Raw genomic sequence first — 24,037 nt, 5'->3', positions numbered from 1 at the left:
GTAGCCTGCATCCTATCATTTCATAGATGTTTTACCCGATGTGATGGCATTACGTGCGCGATCAGGAGCATGTTGTCAGTTGCCACCCGCATGCGGACCGGATCCGTGTTACAGCACGCATTACCTACAGGAAAATCGTCCTTATTCAAGTTGAAGTTTACTTGCTGAGTAGCGTCTGAACTCACACGCGAATACTACCGGTGCCGGTTTTAGCACTACTAGTGCCCTGTATGCCCAATATTACATTTCAGAGAAGCGGTTATACAGGGTGTAACAAAAATAAGTGATAATACTTTAGGGTGTGCATGTGTTCCTTATAGAGAGTTCACTGTGAAAGTAGCAGCGCTGAAAGACCAATTTTTTTTTCTCTTTTGTATGAGCAAGCGCCCGAACGTCACGAGTTTCCCCATACAAAAGTGAAAAAAAAAATTTGGTCTTGTATAACCGCTTCTCTAAAATGTAATATAGTCATTTGACTTAGCGGACTAACTGCAATTTTCAGATCTCGCGCGTGACGGTGGAGTCCCGCACGCCGGACGGCAGGAAGGGGGATCTCAGACTGACTAGAATTAAATCTCCCGACACGGGCCAGTTACTTATATTTAAGGTAATAGGCATGATGACTATTTTTTTTTCTTATCGGTAATTGAAAGATACTTAAAAAATAGAAACATCGTTGAAAGAATGACTCTGATAGCTTAAAAATTCACCAAGATATGACAATTCAAATATCTCTTAAAAAAACCTGCCAGAAACGCTCCATACAAAGTGCTACGAAAGTATGACGTCAGTCTTTCGTAGTTTGTACGCATCAGGAGACAACTTTGTTCGACAGGTATATTAAATATTGCGTTTATGAAAGTTGTTTCATAACAAAAGTTGCTTTTAATTGCATAAGTTATCGATTGGTATACAAATATTAAGAAATATATTTGAAAAAAAAATCGACTTGAATATCCCACTTTGAAGGCGCATAACAAAAAAAATACAAATGCTATCAAGCTGAAATTTTGGGTACACTTATTTTTTACCGTGATTTCTTTATTTTATTAACAAAATTCGCTAATCTTTGACCTTGTCATCATCCCCATTCTACGTATTATATTGATCATGAAAAGTTAGCCTACATTTACGAATAACAATAATTTAATCCCCTATGAAATCGTACCATACTCGTCCAACCGACGTAAAATGAAAATAAAATCGGTCAAGTGCGAGTTGGACTCGCGCACGAAGGGTTCCGTACCATAATAGAGCAAAAATAGGCTAAAAATTGTGTTTTTTGTATGGGAGGCCCACCTTAATTATTTCATTTATTTAAATTTTATTATTAATTATTAAAGTACTAATACAACTAAGTATTTCGTGAATATCAATAACCGCAACACATAGGCACTTCTATGTGTTGCGGTTATTGATATCGAGCAAAAAAATCACGTTTGTTGTATGGGAGCCCTCCTTAAATATTAAATTTTATTTCGTTTTCAGTATTTGTTGTAGCGGCACCAAAAATACATAATCTGTGAAATTTTCAGAAGTCTAGCTACAGCATTTTTTGAGATACCTACAGCCTGGAGACAGACAGACGGACGCATCGAAGTCTCAGTAATAGGGTCCCGTTTTTACCCTTTGGGTACGGAACCCTAAAAATCACTCCTAAGTAACAAGGGAAGCTGATGATAATTCAATGCCATCCATGGTGTAAGTTGAATTGAAGTGGAGTCGGTGTTTGAATATCACAATGATTCATTTATCCATGCCAAAAATTTGAATCTTCCATCATAGGATTCTTAACAGATTTCGATAGACAAGTACCATCAGAGCAATTGATTCATAGTCGGATCGCTGGGCTTCACGTTACCCGACAAAATCACGTAGCTCAGTCAATAAATCGACTTCTCTGATAGCACTCACAAAGCAATGATACTAAGATGTATGATCGCACAGGAGTTGGAGTGGCAGAGCGCTCGTATAGAGGCGAAGGCGCAGGGAGCAGCAGCCGCCAACCTGCCGCCGCTGCGGCTGCTGCTGGGGAACACGCACTGCCGCATCGTCATCAAGAAACGACTGTCAGGTAAACACCTGTGATTAGGAGGAACCCAATACCCATCCAAGTATAGCATGAACACCATCTGCCTATGAATATATTTCTTTGATACCACGATCAAAGTTTGTAACTTAATTTATTTTAAAAACCCAAGCTTTTACAAGAAGACACAAAACTTTAAATTGTCAAAAAATCTATGTATTTGCACGTCATCAAACTTCATCAAAGCGTAAATTACACTAAGGTGCAGCGACGCAACGACCCACGCCCACTACACGCAGCAAAACTACGCGGCACTGCAGTACTTATTGCATGTGAAGCGTCCGTTACAACCTAGTGATGTCTAAATTTAAGAGTGGATTGCACCAACTTACTTTAAAGTTTAAATATATCAAAAAGTCAAATCAAATCTCTGGTCAATAATAAAAATAATGGATTGCACCATTTACCAACCATACACATAACAAACGTACACAACTGTAACCGCTCAATTTTGGTCGATTATCGTTAAGAGGAGTCCACACCGTCGTTTTTCCTCCCTGGATAATGCCGGTAGAGTTATGATTTTTTCCTAAATATCAATAGCCACTATTAGCATGTCCCTATGTTTTCTTTTTTTTTTCATAATTGTATTACTAAAAAAGAATAAGAACGTCCAAAAACCCAAAAAAACAGGCCAGATTTTCCTCTGTGTTCAAACACCCAGAAAACGAAAGTGGCTAAAATATACAAAAAAAAAAAACAGGAACACAGCTCAAGCCTTGCTTTAATTCTTAATGAAAAAAATACTTAAATCGGTTAAGTTTTGGAGAAGGAATCAGCGGACAACGAATCGAAGATTTTCTGTTCTTTTATTAGAACTTTTTTCGTGTTGTCTGATGTCTCTGTCGCGCTCTGCGGTGGGAGACTTGAGATTGGTGAGACAGCAATACATTTTCAAATACCTATTTTCAATTTCTCTCGCCCCTGGTGTATCCTCTTAATGGTAACTAACAACGCCTGTTTTGCAACCAAGCTTAACAATAGTTTGTTCCGCAGACTGCGCGGTGGTGGGTTCTCGGCTGGCGGTGCGTCCGGAGCCGCTGGCGTGGGCGCTGACGGACGGTCAGCTGCGCGCCGCGCTCGCGTGCGCCGCCGCGCTCGCTGGCCCCGTGCGCCGCGCGACCGACCAGGCCACGCGCGCCAAGGCCGCCAGGAAGGTACTATAGAGAATATAATATAGAGACTTGATTCCTAGGCAGATTCCCCAGACTGCGCGGTAGTGGGTTCTCGGCTAGCGGTGCGTCCGGAGCCGCTGGCGTGGGCGGTGCTTCTTGCTTCTTGAATGCTTCTTTTGGCGTATGCCTCCCGGTTTTACAAGTTGCCAGCGACATACTTGGAATGCAAGTTTAGTTAGCACAGTCCATCACCATCTTTCAATATGTAAAATATTGAATGATGGTCAAAATCTAAATAATAAACATGTTAGTATATATTTTGGATAAGAAATATATGGAAATGACAGATAACTTTCGGCACTTGGACGGCGTTGAAAGCGCATGTGGATGTAAACTACTGATGAGAAATCAGAACTTCACTCGAGTCACTCGAAGTGACTTTAAAATACGAGGGGAGGTCCAAAAGTTCGCGGAATGAAGGGTATGGAGTGGGGATAGGGTAGCTCGCTTAGTGTCATACTAATTGAGCACTCATAATTAGTATATATATAAAATTTCAACCCTATAGCGCTATTCGTTTACGAGTACTTGCTTGCTAAACAAGTCAATCCGGAAGCAAACTGCAACTATGGAGAAAATTGAACATCGCGCTGTGATAAAATTCCTTACCAAGCAAGGAAAAAACGTTCACGTTAGCTCGTAGTTAGCTCTCATTTTGGACATGTGCCAAAAATCCTTGTGGCCCTCCTGCCTGCTAACACTAATCATAATATGCCACTGGCATTCTGGGATAAAAAATTCTGATATTGATATAAAATGTTGCAATCATTAATTAACTCTCAAGTCTCAACTGATGAAATAGTGTTGCCGACTCAAAAATGTTAAAGGTGGTTCATGGATATTTTCTCATGTTCATGTTATCGAACATTGTCCACAGATAGAGGAGCCGCGAGAGCAGATACAGACTCGTGGGGGTGGGAGCGAGAGGGATATACTGGCGCGGATGTTCGCTAAGCACGACGTGTATGAGACCTCGTACCATCTGCTGGCGCCGCGGATAGACTTACATCTGTGCGATGATCCTGGACGTACGTACACTTTTTCTATCAACGCAAGAAAATGAAACATGATATTTTATGACATCTTTATGTCATCTTACCTTTTAAAAGTTTACATACAATAGCGATAGCTCCAAAGCATTTGGCGTCTCAAAGCAGGCACCGCGCCACGCCCCATGTAAAGATTTACACGTGTGGACTGTATCACGTACGTTATGTTGAGATTCATTTAACTTTCTCTGTTATATTGAAGTCCTGATGTTAAAAAAATATATATTATATATTCATCATCACCATCTACAGTGGGGCGATCAGAAATGCCGTGTCTGGCGGGAGGTGGCGCGCTGCAAGTCACTCTGCTGGGCATGCAGGCCGATCTCTTCCCCTACCACCGCGCCGCCGGCGACAGGCGACATTGGAAGGGATACAGGTTCGATGCTTGAATTTTAACTTATAATGATTGTAGCTGTATTTAAAAAAATTTGGTTCGAGTGCTGTATAATAAGTTATACAAATAAAATCTTAAATGTGTTTTACAATCGATAGACGCACAGTCTATCAGTCAGTAGTACGAGTGAGTCGGCAACATTAAAAAATTAATCTCAAAATCAAAGGTCTTCAATATTATTTTTTTAGTTAAATACCTATATCGTTGTCTGACTTTTTTATTTTTATTTATTTCGTAACGTCAGCACATTTTCTATTTGAAATGTACGTCACCTAAACTCGATTATCTTATATTGTGCAATGAATCGGCAGTAACACCTATTATAAAATTGACTCCTTTCATTAAACAGCCACTAATCAATAATGATTATTATCGTAGGGAGGCGGCAACTCCGCACAGTCAGTGGTTGTCGCAGGCGCTGTCGTCGTTCTGCGCAGACCTGCTAGACACACTGGACCCGAGACCCATCACGCCCGTCAATAAGGTACCCCTTCAATAAGTAGAAAGAATTCCAATTCTCTAGCTATCACCGTTCTTGAAATACAGCCTGGAGACAGACAGACGGACAGACAGACATCTAAGTCTTAGTAATAGAGTTCCGTTTTTACCCTTTAGGTACGGAACCCTAAAAATGTGTTAAAAATAAAATGTGGAATGAAATTTTTTATGCGATACTAGTACTTGGACTTATAGTAATCATAATATTGAATCCCTATTACGACCTACTCATTACCCGACTGCGATTTTGACATATTGTGTACGTTTGTATGTCAGTAAATTCTACCGATTTCATATGAATATACCTACGAATGAAGTTTCGATAGATTTGTAAAATAGTAACTTGATTGATATTATAAGCTCGTAGATGTGGCAGGCCTGTTCCACTCGCGTGTTTAGGTATCGAACTGTAAGTACCCCTTTAAAGGGGCAGATTACAAGGGACTCACAAGCGAGCGGTGACGCGCGCGCAAGATTTTTTCGTCGCATATAAATACGTACTGATTTAACCGCTGTGACATAATCGTAATTAATCTGATAAATATGAACAATTGAAACAAGTCAAAGAAATATTTCAATAAAGTAATTTAAGACTTTAAAATACAAAAAAAAAGATTAAAAAAAATACACAAACATAGCAAATAAATTAATTTGTTACAAACAAACCGCATACAGCATACTACACATAAATAAACACAAGTTACTATGTTTAATTGTAAAAAATTCCTGACCAGCTCTTACACTATAATCGAATATAAAACTATTATAAAATATACGTTGGGTTACTATTTGATTATTACTATAAAAAAGTTTGCTATTAGTAGCTATAGTAATTAAAAGAAGATTATTTTATTTTCTAAAAGGTGACAATCTTGATTTCGTCAGAAAGGGAGCCTCTTACGCGATAGAAAGAGAGCGTACATGTAGGCAAATATAATTGTAGGCAAATAGCACTGCGCGGTCGGAATTTGAACTTAATAGTATCGTAGCATGATTTGTTATTTTTTAAACGGGTTGCACGAGTGGGAAATCTGTTGGTACTACTAATATATATTCTGTGGTTATGGGTATAATGCGTAGAGGCCAAAGGAAGATCTTCCGACCGAGCGAGGTGTTATGCTCGGTCAGGCCGGAGCCCACGTGATACATTTTAGCTGTCGTATATATTCGGAACGTGCACGTCAGTAGTGACATATATCAAACGAAGTTTTAGGGGCATGTGTCAAAAAATAAACAACAAGAATTAGTTTATTTTGTAAATATTATTGCAAATAAAATATATTTAGAACAATAATTAATGGTATTTGGGTTAGATTTAGTTAAAAACTGCTTGTGGAAAATGAATATAATCATAAAAAACTGGTTTTGAAAGTATAAAACACTCAATAAGTTTCAAGGCCCAATCTATGCTAAAAGGAAATAAATTGGTGTTAGCAGGACATGTAAGGGATGTAGAAGAGCTAAGAACTAATGGCAATGTTATTTAATACGAGCCAATATAATTCGTTGAACATCGGTGACTTTAGCACCCTTTAAAACAAGTTCGAACGTAAGTAATGAACCAACCAAAAACGTAACTAAGCATTTAGATAAAGGGAGTCGAAACATTTTTATTCATTTTTACAGATAGATAATAATGATCGGTTGTTGCTGAAGTAAAATGCAGCTGCGTTTATAACCAGAGCGGCAAGTGCAAACATTGCTGCTTTAATCAGTAACAAAAATACAAGCAATACTTTATACTTGAAAAAAATAAATGTAATGTTTTAAAAATCTTGTTTTCATTTATTTTTTACAATATTAATACTCTGTGAGAAAATCGGAGTCTCTAAATTTACAAAAACACTGATACTTTGGATTTAAATAAAATAGGTATTCTATGAAACTATCACTGCAAGTTTTGTCGTCGGGTTTTTGAGAACATGGTGGTTCATCATTCATCAACACTAAAACGATAGTTAGGTACTCAATTAATATCTTTATAAAATGCAACTTAAATAAAATTGACTTGACTGATAATGCAATTTTAGGTTATATCGAATCACATACTTTTTCATTTTTAACCCCCGACAAAAAAGAGGGGTGTTATAAGTTTGACGTGTATGTCTGTCTGTCTGTCTGTTTGTCTGTGTGTGTATCTGTCCGTGGCATCGTAGCATCCAAACGGGTGGACCGATTTTGATCTAGTTTTTTTTTTGTTTAAAAGCTGACATGATCGAGAGTGTTCTTAGCTATAATTCATCACCAACTCTACAGGGCGCAGGTTCGGCCTCATATGGAATATTGGTTTCATCTCTGGGCAGGGGCGCCAAAATACCAACTGCTCCCTCTGGATCGTATCCAACGAAGGGCTGCTCGAATTGTTGACTGCCATAGTGTTTCAAACAGCTTGGACCCCCTGGAATTACGCCGAGATGTAGCTTCACTCTGCATCCTCTATCGGTTGTATCACGGGGAGTGCTCTGAGGAATTGTTCGAAATCATACCACCTGCAACTTTTCGCTATCGTCCCACGCGAAAAACATACCATCCTCATCACCTTGATGAGTGGCAGTCTTCCACAGTGCGTTTTTCGCGTAACTTTCTGCCGCGCACTGTAAAACTCTGGAATGAACTGTCACCAGCAGTATTTCCGGGCCTATACGACCTGCAAACCTTCAAGAAAAGAGCGTATAACCTCTTAAAAGGCCGGCAACGCACCTGCAGCTCTTCTGATGTTGCGAGTGTCCATGGGCGACGGTAGTTGCTTACCATCAGGTGACCCGTTTGCTCGTTTGCCCCCTTATTTAATAAAATAAAAAAAAAAACATCAGCCTGCTCAGTGCTGGACAATCAGGGTTTATCTGGTTCATGAAAGGCCGTTAGCAATTTGTTGTCGTTTGATAGGTCTTATATTTCATTCTAGTTCGTGACATTTGTGAGTATACAATATACATATACACATATTACTGGAAAGTTGACCTGGTGCTGCAGCATCACCTGGTAATCAATAGGATATCCAACTCCTCGCCAACTTAGAGCAGAGGTTTCGTGTTTGGGCTTATTTTAATTGCGACAACCAGTAAGATGTAGATAGACAGTAAATATTTACATGCTGCTGCTGCAGCATCACCTGGATTCTATACCTAGGAACCGAGCTTCGTATGAACCCAAAGTGGAGGTTTTATATTTGGGCTCATATTAACGGCCTCATTGAAAAGGACATTGATAGATGGTAATCATGAGAATATGATTATTCTGCACTATAACCAATACAAGTTTAAAAAGTATGAAATAAAATTAAATTAAGAAATTTAAAAAAACCCCCGCCAAACAACTTTAAAAAGAAATGAAATAATATTTACTGCCTTTAAGTTCAAATAATTTCTAACTTGTCTAAAGTAATATTTTAGTCCATAATTGCTGTCGAGAGTCACCAATGTGGGTATAATGCGTAGAGGCCAAAGGAAGATCTTCCGACCGAGCGAGGTGTTATGCTCGGTCAGGCCGGAGCCCACGTGATACGTTTTAGCTGTCGTATATATACCGACGCGCTCAGAAAACTTCGATAGCGCGATGCAGGAATCTTAGGTGAATTATGGGTACCGCCACATAGCCTTTCGCTTATTCGGGATAGGTTTAACTTTTAACTATATTTTGAACAAAAACTATAACGATGAATATTGAAGTATGGACATGAAATCGAGAATACAAAGAGTATTTTTATCAGGTTCCCCCGCCGATGGGCAATGGTGACACGAACGTATCGAACGGCTCCAAACCGAGTGTTCCCAACAACAACAGTGCTTCCAACGCTCCGTCCACCACACCTACCTCACAAGGTAAATTGTTCTATGTATCCTTTCAAATAGAGTTGAGTATAATATTGAATACATGTTTATTTAGAACTGACAATAGTAATTGAAGCTGTTGCATTGGTTACTCCAAAGGAAAACCCATAAAATTTAATAAGCAAGCTATTTAGGGAAAAAATCGTTGGCATGTCATCCAGTTATTGGCAACTGGGACTTTTGTTCCAAAATTATCAATAAATAGGACTTTCTGTCGTGTAAACTTTTAAGGAGCCAAAAATAGGGTGCCTTAACTTATTTTTGAAACTATTCTAAATATCCTTTTTCATTCCAGCATCTCCAACGAGAACTAGAATACTCCAGCAGCTGGGCAAGCTGATGACCACGTGCCTCGTGCTGCGGATAGACGACTTCACTGTCAATAAGGTGAGCTATATAATTGTATTGATTAACAATATTAGTGGTTTTAAAAATGACGCTTCTAAACAATCATTTTGAATAAACGTACGTAGGCCCGTCATCTGTCTATCAATGTTCTGATCTGACGCTACGTGTTACGAATCCCTACGTTCTTCTTGTTAGGACGTGTTAAGACTATTGATTCATTCTGATATTATAATCTCTAACTGTCTAACTGTCTGTCTGTCTTCACGCCCAAGCCAGAGACCGATTTTCCAAAACTTTGGTATGAAGAAACATTGAGTTCCGGGAGAGGACATATCACATAGGACACTTTTCATCCCGGAAAAGTTGACGGTTCCCGCGCGATAAGGAGGTGGCGGGTGTCATCTATAATATTATTAAATAAATAATATATAAAGCTTTTATTCACTGAATGTAACCATTATAACCAACAATTTTTATAGCAAAATAAGAAAAACACATTTAGTCAGGTTGTCCTTCGACATAGGCCTCCTCCATTTCCTTCCATTCGTCTCTGTCCCTGGCAAATCTCATCCATCCTTTTGGGAGTCATCTAGTTACTAATAATTACTACAACTTGTGGGGGTGACCAGGTGTCGACGGGTTCCCGGTCTCGCGAGGCGCCGCGGCCGCTGGTGAGCGCGGAGCGAGCGACGCTCCCTGGCGACGCGGGCCTGCTGCACGCCGAACTCACGTTCTTCTACTATCCTGGCGACGTGTGTTTCCCGGGTAAGATTGTATTTTAGGCAAAGTTGTATGCCATTTATAGTGCTAGGCAAGTCAAACGTAACGCTAAGTTCTCACATACGGTTTTACTCTATCGAGCAATACCGATAGTGAGTACTGACCATAAGAGTCTTTTTGAGGCCATTTTGTAAACGTGTCTTTTGACTTTTTTTATGTGGTTGATATGACAGCCTATGATGTGCATAGCACGTAGATTATTTTACTTATTTGGGCACTCCATTTTTCAAAGTTGTACAGCGTGAAATAACTTCGACGCGTTTCAAAGTACCGACAACAAATACAAATGACAAATGTTCCTCAGTGCCGGCGCCGAAGCTGTACGTACAGGTGTCGCCTGTGCGTGTGTGCGTGGACGTGCCGAGTGTGACGTGGCTGTGTGCGTTCCTGCCTCACGTCGCCGCCGCGCTGCCCGACGATCCCTCGGATAGTGCCACGTACGTCGACGTGCGAGCAGAGGCGATCATGCCAAAAGTAAGTGACGTGCGCGTGGGCAATGACGCAAAGGGATATAGGCGCGATCGCAGCCTAAAATGAAGACCTCATCTCAATTTCAGGCTTACGAATAATTTGTTATTGATTGAATACACGTGTCGAAAAATACGAGTATGTTGAACCCCTGTGACCAAACTTGACCGCACCTGATGTAATCCATTATATCGCTTTAAAAAATGGTATAAGCATTATAACGGTTCGTCCTTCATATAAGGACGAACTATTATAATATAGCTTATACCATGGGTTCACCGTACGCTATATTATACAGGTTTATCGTATATACTTTTATAGCTTTCGTTATAGTTTATCTTTTTTTTTGTGACAGATAGTCCTAGAGGCGGGCCCAGAGCACGTATCGCAACAGCGTGACCGGCCCAAAGAATTACACATCTGCTCGGCGCGCGCGACGCTCACCAACGTGCGCGAGTCCGCCAGATCCAGTAAGTCACGCATTCATAGCTCTAAAAACTTTCAATTTTATTTTTCCGAAACAAACGTAGCTGTTTTTACTTGCAAGACATCTTGCTACAATGTAATGTGATGTAGATAATATGTATTTTGTCTGAACTCTAAAGACATAACTCTTTGTAGAGTATTTTTGGCGTCAAACTTCTTAAACCGCATTGATAGTGAAATTTACAGATCGCGTCATGAATAATAGTATTTTAACCCATCAATCCCCAAGTGGCACCCGGCTGCCGCATAACAATTGAGAATCTATTGTCTGCGATGCGATTCCCACGATCGAGGGATAAAACAGACTTCAAAATTGTACGTAATTAAGAATTAAAATTCTCGATCTCAAAAACGACTGAACCGATTTTGATGAAACTTGCAGTATTGAGTATTCCATAAGTTGATTAATGCCTAGTACAACAAAAAAAGAATCACTTACATCGGACTTGCAGTTCCGGAGATGTGCGAACACAAACATAAAAACATACATACATACTCATACACTTTTGAAATTTGGCACATTTGCTCAGGCGCTGATATAGACTAACATATACGAAAACTGGGCAGTTCTGGAAATATTACATACATACGCGTCGAATTAATAACCTCCTTTTTTGAAGTCGGTTAAAAAGAGAGTCGAAATAAAAAACAATTGCGTCACGACGCCGTCACAAATTTCACTTCTGACGCGTTTGCTCTGCACGGGCGTTCTTTTTGTTTTGCCTTTTTGTATTCAAAACTCATTTTATTTAAATTAGTTTTACATAATGATTTTACACATATATTTTAACAGAAGAAGAAAAACATTCATACTTAATATTATAAAAGCGAAAATGTGTCTTTAGCTCCTCATGCCCAAACCGCTGAACCAATATTGCTGATATTTGGTATGGAGATACCTCGAGTCCCGGGAACAGACGTAGGATACTTTTTATCCCGGAAAATGTTCTCGCGCAACGAATTTGACACAACGGACTTGCGGGTGTATAAAGTCATATCATAAATGTCACACAGCCGGAGCGGGCACGCGTGCGGACTTAGCGGCGATAATCTCGGCCGTGCGTCGCGGCGCGCCCGCAGCGGGGCAGTTCCCGAGCGCGCCAGACGATCTCGACCCGTTGCACGAACAGTTCCTACTGCACGCTGACCGTGAGTACTATTGTGTATCTAAGTTTAAATTACGCGAATTAAATATTATCACGTTTTCTCATTCGTTTCAAAGAGAAAGTATGATACTTTTTAAATAAAATAAGGGAGTAAATGGATATCCCGATAGAAATCAACTACCGTCGCCCGTGGACACTCGAAACATTAGAAGAAATGCAGGTGCGTTGCCGGCCTTTGAAGAGAGAGCATCTCTTCTTGAATTTTGACAAAGCATTTGGAAGACTGACGCAAGTGAGCCTTCCGTCCGTTTTCCAATCCGTTGGACGTGCAATCGGATCGGAATCGGCAGCAGATGGATTTGTTGCTTTGTATTGATTTCTATGATACTGCGTGCACTAGTGACTAGAACGTAATTTCTGCGCCTGACAAATACGCACCGTACGCTCCGATTCCGGCCCGGTGGACGCGCAGCTTCATTGCCTGTAGATCTAGGCTACAGGTCACAACAAATAATGCAATAAATAGCTTATTTTATCATTAAAATGCCTTAAATTTTTTTAAAGTAATTATTAATAATTATTCAATATTTATATCGTCGCGAAATTTAAAAATCCTAATTTCTTTATGTGTTAGAGCTGGACGACATAGATCGCGGTACAGCCACGCACGGTTCTCTGCTGTGGCGCGAGGCGCGCGGCGTGTGGTGTGCCCGCGCCGAACCGCTGTGGGCGGACTTCTGCGGCGCGCGCGCCACCAACTACAAGCCCAGCCCTCTGCTCGATGCCACGCCCTTTACTGCATGGGTACGGTACACATGGAAATAAGTGGTAGTATGTTAACTTAAATTAGAGAATTTAATTGTCATATTTTGCTGTTCGTTATACCTAACGAATACAAAGTGCGCTACAAAACCATGAATATAAGCAGTATAATATTCTAAATAAAATGTTTTTATGATCCAATATTAATTTTAAATTGGTATTTGTATAGTTTACGTACAGTTTTAGGAATAAGCCGTACGTAACCTAAACTTTAGGCTACCACAGCGCACTCTGAAGTGTAAACTCTTTGCAGATATGTTTCGAGAACGGCTTCGATCGCATCTGGGCGCTGTGTCGCGCGGGCGGGCTGTGCGGCGTGCAGGTGAACCACTACCAGCTGCTGTTCCTGCTGCGCCAGCTGGAGCGGGTCAGCGAGCTGGCCGCCTGGCTCTCCCACCAGGCCGCCAGGATGCCTGGCGCGGACCAGGGGTGAGTTACTAGCTCGTCGGCCGCTCCTCCTCCTTCGTTCTTCCTTCGAGGTCAAATCAAAGGTTTTAAGGTCAATACTCAGAGCAACGTCGCGAGTGTTAAAACGGTCAACCGATTCCGAAAAAATTTAATACATAGGTCCTTTAAGCCTCGGGTCATTTTATGGTAGTTTTAATTCTGGAAAATTGCACGTCTAGCGCGAACGATTTTCGGCTCAACAAAGTTGCAAGCAACATCTGAAACGACCGCTTCAAATACTACCACCAGGTCCCTGGTAGCGGCGGTGGTAGTGCCGTCGGTGGAGCTGACGCTGGTGCTGCCGACCAGCTGCCCCGGCCAGGAGTCCTCGCGGGACGTCGACAGCGTGCCCAGCGTCCCGCTTGACACCTCCAGCCTGCAGGATTTGAGGATAGGTAAGTCACGGCAGATGATGAAAAAGTTGGGACGCAGATAAGAAAAGCCTGGTCGTGCTATTTCAAGCATCACTTTTTTATGTTACCGAAACAGTCGATTAGATATATTATTTAATGTCTTTATTTCTCTTGCTAAAATGATGAAATAAATAGTATATTTTTGCTTCCCATAATCAATTTTAAAAAAATCTAAGTAAAATACCAATACCATAATATTACAAAAAGCATTTATAATTCCACCGTGCCCAAAGTATGTACATACATATGTCCATACATTACAGAATTTCACGTCAAAATTCACTTATCTCTTATTCGCATAAGGATGTAATATTGTCACTAGTGTTCATCTTTATTTAGATAAAGAAAAACTCAAAAACCATATTATATTATGTGCAGGATCAGAGTCAACAATGGCGCCGTCTATGCTGGAGCGGGATAGCGGGCTGCTGGCGACGCAGGCATCCGTCGACATCTTCAGCGCCCCGCCGCTGCCCGCCGAGGAAGTGGCCCCACCAAGCCCCGGACTTAACTTTGGAGGTACTAATATAATATTTATAAATTAAGAATAAATAAATATCATTATCGATGATGATGATGCTTTGAAGATGGCTTCATTCGAAAGACAGATCAGCCTCAAGTTATTGACTTTGTAGGTCTAACGTCGGTGCGTCGCGGTCTATCGTCGTTGGCGGCGTCGCTTGACGCGGCGCTGACGCGCGACGAGCGCAGCGACGCCGCCTCCACCGCCAGCTCCGACAGCGACCGCTACGTGGTTGTCGGCCTCGCCGCCGAGTCGCCCGACCTGGCCGACCTCGCCTTCCAGTGAGTATGGGGGCAGGTGTGACGTCACTGCAGCACTAACAAGCGATGCGGGACCTTAATAATTTTATCTCGAAACATTGAACGTCGTAATAATTCTTACGCGTCATAGCCAATGTATTATACGTGGGAGAGCCATGCTTCGGCACGAAAGGGCCGACTCGACCGGAGAAATACCACGTTCTCACAGAAAACCGGCGTGAAACACCGCTTGCGCTGTGTTTCACCGAGTGAGTGAGTTTACCGGAAGCCCAATCCTCTAGCCTATTCCCTTCCCTACCCTCCCCTATTCCCTTCCCTACCCTACCCTATTCCCTTCCCTTTCCATCCCTACCCTCCCCTATTACTCTATTCCCTTTTAAAAGGCCGGCAACGCACTTGCAGCTCTTCTGATGCTGCGAGTGTCCATGGGCGACGGAAGTTGCTTTCCATCAGGTGACCCGTTTGCTCGTTTGCCCCCTTATTTCATAAAAAAAAGGTCCACAAGGAGGAAATCAGTCCAAAACATGTTTTCGTGAGCCTATGCTGTCCCACTGCTGGGCAAAGGCCTCCATCAGAGTCTTCCATTTTCTGCATCCTGCGCCACCGTTGGCCAGCCCGGCTGGTAAAAAAAAAAACTTTTTTTTAGTGAATTCGAGCACGGACGTGCGGCGAGTGTGGGTGTAGAGATGGCCGCGGAGGTCGTGGAGCGATCCTCCTCCCCCAGCGAGCATTCCCTCACTAGCTCCTGCAAGCGGAGAGACTTGGTAAGTGGTAGCTCATAGCTGTTAGTAGTAAAAGATGTTGCCATTGTTGACTGTGCAGATTTAAAACAGTACATGAGCCATAGCTACTTGTCTCTTTTACTCGTGCGAGTGTGATGCGAAAATAGAAAATATGGCTATCACGTACATTGGACGAGGCCAGAAAAAAATTAATAAGCCGTAGGTGACTGGCAGATTAATTTATGGCAGTGAGCAAGGCGTACTAATGTTATCATTGCAAATCTTTACTCACGTTGTCATAGATAAACTTTTTGTACAGATATCAACATGCACGTTCCGGTTGTCCAACATCCATCTCGTACAGCAGAGCACGACCGGCCGCTCCGTCATGCGGCTCGTGGCCGACGACGTGGCCATCGACGAGTGCCCCGCCATACCCTGGGACGAGTTCCAGGTACGGACGAGATATACAAACATACATACATAAACATACATTCTAGATAAAAATTATTATGATAGCAAACATATTAAATGATCATAGAATGTGTCAGTCCGGAGAAACGTTTTATAAGAAGATAAACAATACATAATAAGTACTGTAGATTATAAAATTAATTGGTTGGAATAGGCATTATTAAAATAAAATTTATCAATTTTAGGTCACCGAAAAAGTAATTACATATTATTCATTGTAATGTACAAAATTATTAATTAAAATTTTTAACCTCATACTGATGTCACAAACATTGATATGAATCATGTGTGCGCAGGTACAAAAAGTACGGGCCAGTAAAAAAACGCATTTATGATGATTTGTATCACTGTTTAAACCATTTCAAATGTCAAAAAGTATAATTTTTTGTCTCTCCAATCATATTTTTACATTTCCTATCGTCAAAAAATGTTTTTTCAAGCATGTGATAAACACAATTTTGTTCATTGTTTTTAAAAGCTTTTGCCATGGATTAAGTGATAAAAAAGTGAATATTTTTCCTACTTAGTTTTGTCTCATTCGACCGTAGTTTTATTTACTTATTTAAAATATTAGTCCACTGTACGACGCCACGTTTAATCTATGGCAGAGCGGCGTTGCATGATCACCGTACAATCGTTGTATCTCATGAGACCTCGATGTGTCGACGATGTAATTCGATCGAATGCATCCGTCTCTTTCTAACTATGTTGTCTCTGTGTCTTTTTTCTCTATGGCAACTCCGCCCGCTCGGCTATCGTGAACGAAAGATTCGGCTCAAGGTATTTGGAGCTCTGACACCGTAGTGGTTTCTTTCAGTGCGAGTTACATTTAGATGTAGAGGTTTTGTGTCGTAGCCAAGGGGGTTTGTCCGTGAATGAATGAGAAAGATACATGTGAATAGAGTAGTAAACTTTAATCTCCTGTAATTCTATTAGATCATTTGAAAATAAAGTCAGATGTATCTTTTAAAATGCTTTCAAAATTTGCGTTATTTATTTTTGTAGCATGCATTGCTTGACACATTTTGCTTTTAATTTAGTTTATCATTTCTACGAAAAATTATGTAAATACATACGTATAAAATGCTGCAAACAATTATAGAAATTGTAATAGTGGAAATCAAACTTGCAATAATACAGAAGTGAGCTAACCACACAATAACCAAAATAGGTATTCTCTGTGACTGCTCAAAACTAAGTTTATTTTTTGCTTCTTAGCATGTTGCATGTATGGGTATTATTTTGCTATTTAACTGCTAATTTTTGTATGATAAAAGCTAGCTTATTGTATTAAAATGTGTTGCTATTATTATTCGTTTTCTTGCTTTTATAAATTTTTGTATTTGATAAATGTAATTGATAAGCAATTAATAGAATAGCCAGTATGTCTAATTTATATGCATAATTTTGAGGTGCATTCGTCGACCGCTGTATTTAATCGTATATCATTTAGTTACATCAAAATGTTGTAAAGGGTTTTGGTATCAATCGAATGTGCCTTGATAATATATGTTAGTGTTGCATGCTACCTACTATTTTACGTCAATATCTTTCTGAATAAACATCACCCCAACAGAACAAGTTCTCGATGCGTGCCCGCGCGTGGTCGGAGCCGTCGACGGACGAGTACGAGAGGAGAAAGATTGAGCCCAAAATCGCCGTGAAACTCGCGAGAAACGAGCTACCCAGGATACTTAATGAGAAGGTGATCAATTTATCAAAATTCGTAAAATAGATAGTCAAATCATATTTTATTAATCTATTTTTAAATCTGTTCGCTATTGTTATATAATAAGGCAGTATTGGCCAACATTGAAAAATAGTAAGAAGGATTTATTGAATTATAAGAATAGTGATAGGTGAATAGCCACTGACCACTGTAGCTTGCACATCTAATATTTGTCACAAAAATTATTTGTAAAGAATTAAAACGTTTTTTTTTTTTAAATGACTGCACAATAAATAATCAAAAATGTTGTCGTTAATTGAAAATGATACAGGGATGTCTAATAAAAATTGCGTAAAGGTATTACTTAAAAGCTCCCACAGAGTCGTCTCTAATTTATTTAAAACAAATAATTTCTCTCGAAGGGCGAACCCACCGGTTTGGCGCCGTTCGAGGAGCTGATGGAAGCTCGTCTTCGAGACCTCAGCCTCGACCTCAACATGAGCACCGCGCTGGCTCTCTCCGAGTTCATAGAGGACGAGGTCATACTGCCGCCCATGCCGCTTGATGTGAGTTTCATATAAGCGGGTTTCAGACTACGCTTTAATATAATAGCATATAGTATATAGCTCATAGCACAAGAATATCGCGCAACATGCCTAGCGTACAGCAAGCCAATAATATATAGTACAGTACAGTGTGAACGTGTCCTTAACAATGTATGGTGATTGGTGCGCGATATTTGTATATACTATATGCTATTAAATTGTAGCGTAGTCTGAAACCAGCTTTATACACTACAATAGGTGCCGCTTTAACAAACATTCTTAGTATAATCCTTAGACAAGTTTAAACTTTAAGTACTGCTTACTGACATTCTGTTTGTGAACTATACATAATACGCTACGGTTCCTGCATGTGTTATGATCATCCAACTCCAATGGCATCAAATCTATACTTACTTGTTTATCTCTTGAGTGACATTGGGGCGTATTACGCGTATCGCATAATCTGTGGAAGCTACGGCCCCCAGTATCGCGTGGATTTCAAGAATTTTTAAAATGTCTGTGATATTATCATGATTCTGCGATTCGGCCTCTTACACCATGAATATTATCACGGAATCATGATAATTACGTGTAATATAGGCCATTCAAACTGCTGAACTGATATTAATGATATTATAGTTTGTGCGTTTTAAGATGATATGGGTGACACTTCTCATATTTCTTGCTACGGGTTTTTTTTTACAAGAAAACAAAAAAAATTAAAATGAAATAAATTATATTCCATCTACAAAAACAAATGTTTCCTATAATTGTGAAATGTGAAAATTATTGTTACGAAAATATTTGAAAAATGTCAGATGCATGAAATGGAACTTATGCCAATAGAGATTGACACTGTTGAATCGAAATCAAATCGATAAAAAGGGCGGCCATTTTAAATCGCCGTCGCCACTCTGAAACTTCAGTACGAAATCGATAATTTCGATTGCAATTTCTTTACGAAGTGATTCGATATTTTTAAATTATCGATTAATTTTCTTAGGTAACTTCCCTACTATTGTCAATTATAATGCGTCACCCAGATCATCATAAAACGCACAAACTATAATAAGGATTTTCAATCCTTTGAATCCTGGGAAAGGAGATAAGAGATATTTAATTGCAAATGCCCAGTCCTTACACTACACACACGCATTTGCAACAAATTTACGGGCAACATCTTGTGTTTTATAAATTACGGGAAAGGCTTTTCCCTGCAAAACAAACGGTTCTGGCGACATTTGAAGTTCGAAAACTAGCAATACTACGAATAATAAAAACTAAAGAAGAGTAACTGTGTCAAAAATTTTGTCCGCGACAAAATGTGACCCGAATACATGCATGCTTTATGCATGTATTCGGTACACAATTTTGTATTTCTATACAATGTGAGAATTATTGTCAACGGCTTTATTTTATTTCCTAAATTTGAATGTTTGTGTTTCGTAGCTATTATCATACTTATTAGTGTTCGAAAAAGAACCAAATTCAAAACGATTGAAGTATGGGAGTTACGTCTCCTTAGTTTTTATTATTGGTAGTAGCAATATCTGATTTATTACAGGTGTTAATAGAGAACATGAGACTGCACCTGATCGAGGACCGAGCGCCACGGTCCATATCCTCGCCCCCGCCGCAGCCGCTCGACCTCGACCTCACCACGCTGAAGCTGCGCCGCGCGGACGACGGGGTCATCCACCTCGGACCCCCCCAGGTCACGATATTCAATGTACCATCGAGGAAGTTGATTCCTGTGCAATTGACAGACCAACGTTATTTGGTCGAATATGTCAATTCAATGTTAATTGTGATCTGTCAGCTGGGTTTGACGTAACGCAAACAAACTACTTAGGTCCCCGATTTGCATAGGAATCACCTTCTCTGATAGTACATACTACTATCAGAGAAGTTGATTCCTAGGCCTGGACCTACGTCGTTTGGTCGGCTTTCCTTATAGGGTTCCGTAGTCAACGAGGACTGTACTACAAGGTTTTTTTTTAACTTTTTATGTGATTTAAAAATGATTATGTTCGGCGTCCAGTAGTTCTTGACAAGCTGTACTATAACTTCTTGGTGGAAATTCATGTTCAATTAAAAAAATACACTTTTCCACTTTATTATTTTAGATTTTTACAAAGTTATTATTTTACACGACCGGTTTCAACAAAATAGTCTTCAGGTGTCTCGCTACACCTGATGATGATTTTGTCGAAAAAATTTAAAATAATAAAGTGGAAAAGTGGAAGAAAAGTGTATAATTATTGAATTTTTAAACCCCAGGTCACCCCCACCACGCCCGATGTCAACCATCAGGCGGCTCAGGAGGTGGAGCGCCTGGCTAGAGAGAACGAGGAGCTAAGGAAGAGGATGGTCACGCTGAGCCGGATCGCAGAGGACAATAGGGATTTGAGAGCGTAAGTTATCTGTAAAATTAGTTTAAGCTTAGAGTTTTACACTGTCCGAGAGTCTGGTTGTAGTATTGTCCGCCATCTTGGTTGAGAAGCACACGCACACATACATAAAAACCAGTTATTTTTTTACCGATTTGTTCATTGATTCACAAATATATGCTGTATGGAGGCAAAGGAGTGTAGTATTCAGAAATAAAGACAATTTTTCAAGCTTGCCACACACGTCTTTTACTTTAGTCTATACAAAAGAAGAAGGGTAAAAAACAATAAATGAAAAAATGTTAGAGAATCGCGTACACTTCATAGTTTATTTACAAAATATCACGTTTTTATGTGATTTAGATATAATGTGCGTGTTTTATGATAATTCTAAATATATGTTTGTGTGTTTGATATTGGGATATTTTTATAAATTTCTGAGATACGCCGCGCGAACGTCGTCTCAGTCGACGTCGACGTGAACTCTTCGCAAACGACGTTTCGCAGATTCGCACGGCGTACGCAGAATAGAGGTTAACTTATAATGCTTTACAAATAATCTTGAGTAAAATGTAAAGGTGAGCAAGGTAAATAATATGGTACTCAATATCCAAACATCTGCTTACCTATCCATTCCAGTTCAGTCCAAATAATTCGAGTTGTTGCTAAATCAGCAAGTATTTTGTTTATGCAGTGCCAAGACAAAATGGTGGATCGCATCGTGGTTGTAGGCATCAAAATAATTGCTGACTAAGCGGTAACCTGAATCATCCGAAACTACTTATTATTTTAACTAACCCTGATTAACTTAACTAAAGTAAAGTGGAGGAGGCGAGCGTATTGCGGCAGTGCGTGCACGCGGCGCAGCAGGAGGCCGCCGCGCTGCTCGCCGACAAACACCAGCTGCTAGAGACCGTGCGACTGCTGCAGGTACACGTTGCTATATATTTTTGAACATTTAGGGCCTGTTTCACCACTTTCTGATAAAGTGCCGAATAGGCTTTAATAACTTTTTTTGACAGATGCTCCATACTTGATCTGATAGCCTATTCGTCACTTATCAGGAAGTGGTGAAACAGGCCCTTAGCAGCTAAGTTTGAGATAAGCGCTTGATAATTTTGCGAAGAAGGGGCGCTCGAGTATTATTTATGTAAGGCAGGCGTTAATCTTTCCAAGAATTACGTGGATGTTGTTCCATATAAACAATATCTTACGCAAAGTGTAAATGTAGAATTTTCGCAACATTAAATTAAAAAGGGTTAAAAATGTTATGTAATGTTTCAAAGGAGAGGGGGTAAAATGTTACATTGCGTTACGGGAAGAGAGGGGTCTGAAATCATTAATCTGCGTTACGACATACTTGAATGCTTGAATGAACACTGAAACTAAATAGTCGTAGTCGTCACCTCTAAGATGTATTGATTTTTGGTTCTCTTTCCAAGAACTAAATACACAAAACGGGAGTTAAAATAATGTTCCTTTTTTATCTCTACAGTTACAACTTTTGTCTCTACAATTACAACGTTGTAAAATATTTCAGGAGCAGATATCTGGTGGATGTCGCGGCAAGAGGTAGCGGTCGCGCGGCGCGCCGCAGTGTCTCGACTGCACCGCCTGCTGCGGCGACAAAAACACTTGAACACGACCCGCTATATGAAACAGACTTTATGTGAAGCCCTATTCTTATACGTCATGTGACCAGCTGTAAATACAGTGAAATACATAAGGCGCCCTTGCAATAGTGCGAAATTGATAAATGAAGCGCCCATGATGCGAAATGAAACGCGCTATAGTGCGAAATTATTTTGATGCTTCAAACTCGCCGCCAGTACTCCTGCTACTATTGATTACAAATAATGCAGATGGTCCAAGTGTAAAATCTTCGCATTTAGGCACCCGTTAAGAAAACTAAAAATATTACAGTGCTATACTTGTCGCAATGCTAGTAACTGTTGCTATCGCGGAATAGAAATTCAACCATTGACCTATCGATGATCCTTTACTCTTGCGTACGAAAATATTATAACTTTGAAAACGAGTAAACAATATGTTCGTGCGCGAGTAAAAGAGACGAGCAACGCTCGGTCAATAGCCAAATTTCTCTTTCATCCCCGACCCAAATATAGTGCTACTGATTTCCATCACATTATATTCTTGAACTTTCAAGTAGTAAACATTATTTTGAAAGTTATTCGATTTGGCGATTTGTAAAATACGCCACACACATTTCCAATTTTAGCAATCGATTATCGAATGTAATGATTTTGTTTTATTTTTTTAATTATAGTTTTTATTGTTTGACTGTGATGTTAATAGGCGGGTCCACACCAAGCGAGCCGCCGCGGCCGAGGCATGCTCGCCGAGGGCGAGGCGGACGGGCGTACACAGCAAGGTTGCCTCGCTCGAACAGCCCGAGCCGCTCAGTTGAGCACAAAGACACGATGGTACCAAAACATGTGACGTCCACATTGCGCGCGGCAAACGACTGAGGCGCCTTTGAGCATTTCAAAAAACCGACACCGCTCGGCTCGGACGCGCGCGCGCTCGCCCGAGCGTGAGCATGCGCCCGCCTCGGGCTAACAACGTCCACACCAAGCGAGCGTTCGGCGCATGCCGCGCGAGACGCGGCTCGCTTGGTGTGGACCCGCCTATTGCTATATTTTGATTAAAAGCAGTTCGTAATTATTTTACCCCCGACAACTGAAAGTATTTGTTCTTATAAGAGATGCCATTTGATATTATGAACACAAGCATCACGAAATATCAGAAAACTGTTATACATGGGTAAAATATTGCAAACGAAATACAAATAATATTTTACAAATTAACAATTTTATTTGCCATAACTGAAAAAGTATATATATTATATATAGTTTAGTACAAATCACAATTATTTTTATCTGAGAGCCTTTAAAATGCATACTCAAAATGAGATTTAGGTAGTTGATTAGAAAAAAATGGCTCGAATCTCGACAAGCGGATTTCATGCGCTGTTGAAATAAGCCTTTAAAATAAATTATTATCATTCTAACATTTCGTAAAAAAAACTATAGTGAGAAAACTTTTGAATTGACGTAAATGTAAGGAACATACTTTTATAAGATACATCACATACATGTGAGAATAGTGGAATTTTATAAGTATTTTACATAATATGATATAGTTATTGTGTGTGCCACAAATTTGTTAGTGAAAGTAATATATTTTAGTGTAACACGGCCAGGTTAGATTAAATTATTTACATTCTTTTTTTTTCTTTTTATGTAATTAATAGTTAGGTACCGATGGTTTGGCTACTTATGGTGCCTGCGTACCAAAGTTTATTGTACACTGTGCGCTAAAGGAATGGGTTCTTATATAATTCCTAGTCTTCTTGTTGTGAATTTAGTTATTTTTCGACGGTAAAATTTTATTAGACGGTAAACGTTTAAAGACCGATTCTCGTTGACATACGGGTAGGTGGGCCCACAGGCATGGATTGCTTTGGGCATCAAGTAGTCTTAATCCGTCACTGTTCAAAACACATAAAGACTTTGGATTAGCAGA

General features: G+C 40.1%; 1 protein-coding gene across 2 annotated transcripts in view; it reads left to right on the top strand.

The window, feature by feature from the left end:
* Positions 1-23,105, top strand: part of LOC121725884 (UHRF1-binding protein 1-like) — a 28,344-nt gene extending 5,239 nt beyond the window's left edge. Inside the window, exons 5-30 of one of the 2 annotated variants that reach the window (XM_042113042.1) lie at positions 503-607; positions 1,948-2,074; positions 3,086-3,246; positions 4,142-4,292; positions 4,566-4,692; positions 5,089-5,194; positions 8,918-9,029; positions 9,334-9,425; positions 10,016-10,151; positions 10,471-10,640; positions 10,990-11,104; positions 12,135-12,269; positions 12,861-13,030; positions 13,302-13,477; positions 13,745-13,890; positions 14,287-14,427; positions 14,544-14,712; positions 15,338-15,455; positions 15,733-15,867; positions 16,656-16,667; positions 17,464-17,592; positions 17,979-18,122; positions 19,666-19,815; positions 20,382-20,515; positions 21,310-21,421; positions 22,032-23,105. In XM_042113042.1, the coding sequence (XP_041968976.1) occupies positions 503-607; positions 1,948-2,074; positions 3,086-3,246; positions 4,142-4,292; positions 4,566-4,692; positions 5,089-5,194; positions 8,918-9,029; positions 9,334-9,425; positions 10,016-10,151; positions 10,471-10,640; positions 10,990-11,104; positions 12,135-12,269; positions 12,861-13,030; positions 13,302-13,477; positions 13,745-13,890; positions 14,287-14,427; positions 14,544-14,712; positions 15,338-15,455; positions 15,733-15,867; positions 16,656-16,667; positions 17,464-17,592; positions 17,979-18,122; positions 19,666-19,815; positions 20,382-20,515; positions 21,310-21,421; positions 22,032-22,067 (3,309 nt within the window). In that variant the 3' untranslated portion in view covers positions 22,068-23,105. The remainder of the gene's footprint in view (positions 1-502; positions 608-1,947; positions 2,075-3,085; positions 3,247-4,141; positions 4,293-4,565; positions 4,693-5,088; positions 5,195-8,917; positions 9,030-9,333; positions 9,426-10,015; positions 10,152-10,470; positions 10,641-10,989; positions 11,105-12,134; positions 12,270-12,860; positions 13,031-13,301; positions 13,478-13,744; positions 13,891-14,286; positions 14,428-14,543; positions 14,713-15,337; positions 15,456-15,732; positions 15,868-16,655; positions 16,668-17,463; positions 17,593-17,978; positions 18,123-19,665; positions 19,816-20,381; positions 20,516-21,309; positions 21,422-22,031) is intronic. The other variant, XM_042113043.1, reaches the window with a different exon arrangement.
* The last annotated feature ends 932 nt before the right edge of the window (positions 23,106-24,037 follow it).

The sequence above is a fragment of the Aricia agestis genome, chromosome 4 (assembly GCF_905147365.1).
Source record: "Aricia agestis chromosome 4, ilAriAges1.1, whole genome shotgun sequence".
Taxonomy (NCBI): Eukaryota; Metazoa; Arthropoda; class Insecta; order Lepidoptera; family Lycaenidae; genus Aricia; species Aricia agestis.
Note: the sequence above shows the minus strand (reverse complement) of the source record. Positions and strands in the feature narration are given on the sequence as shown.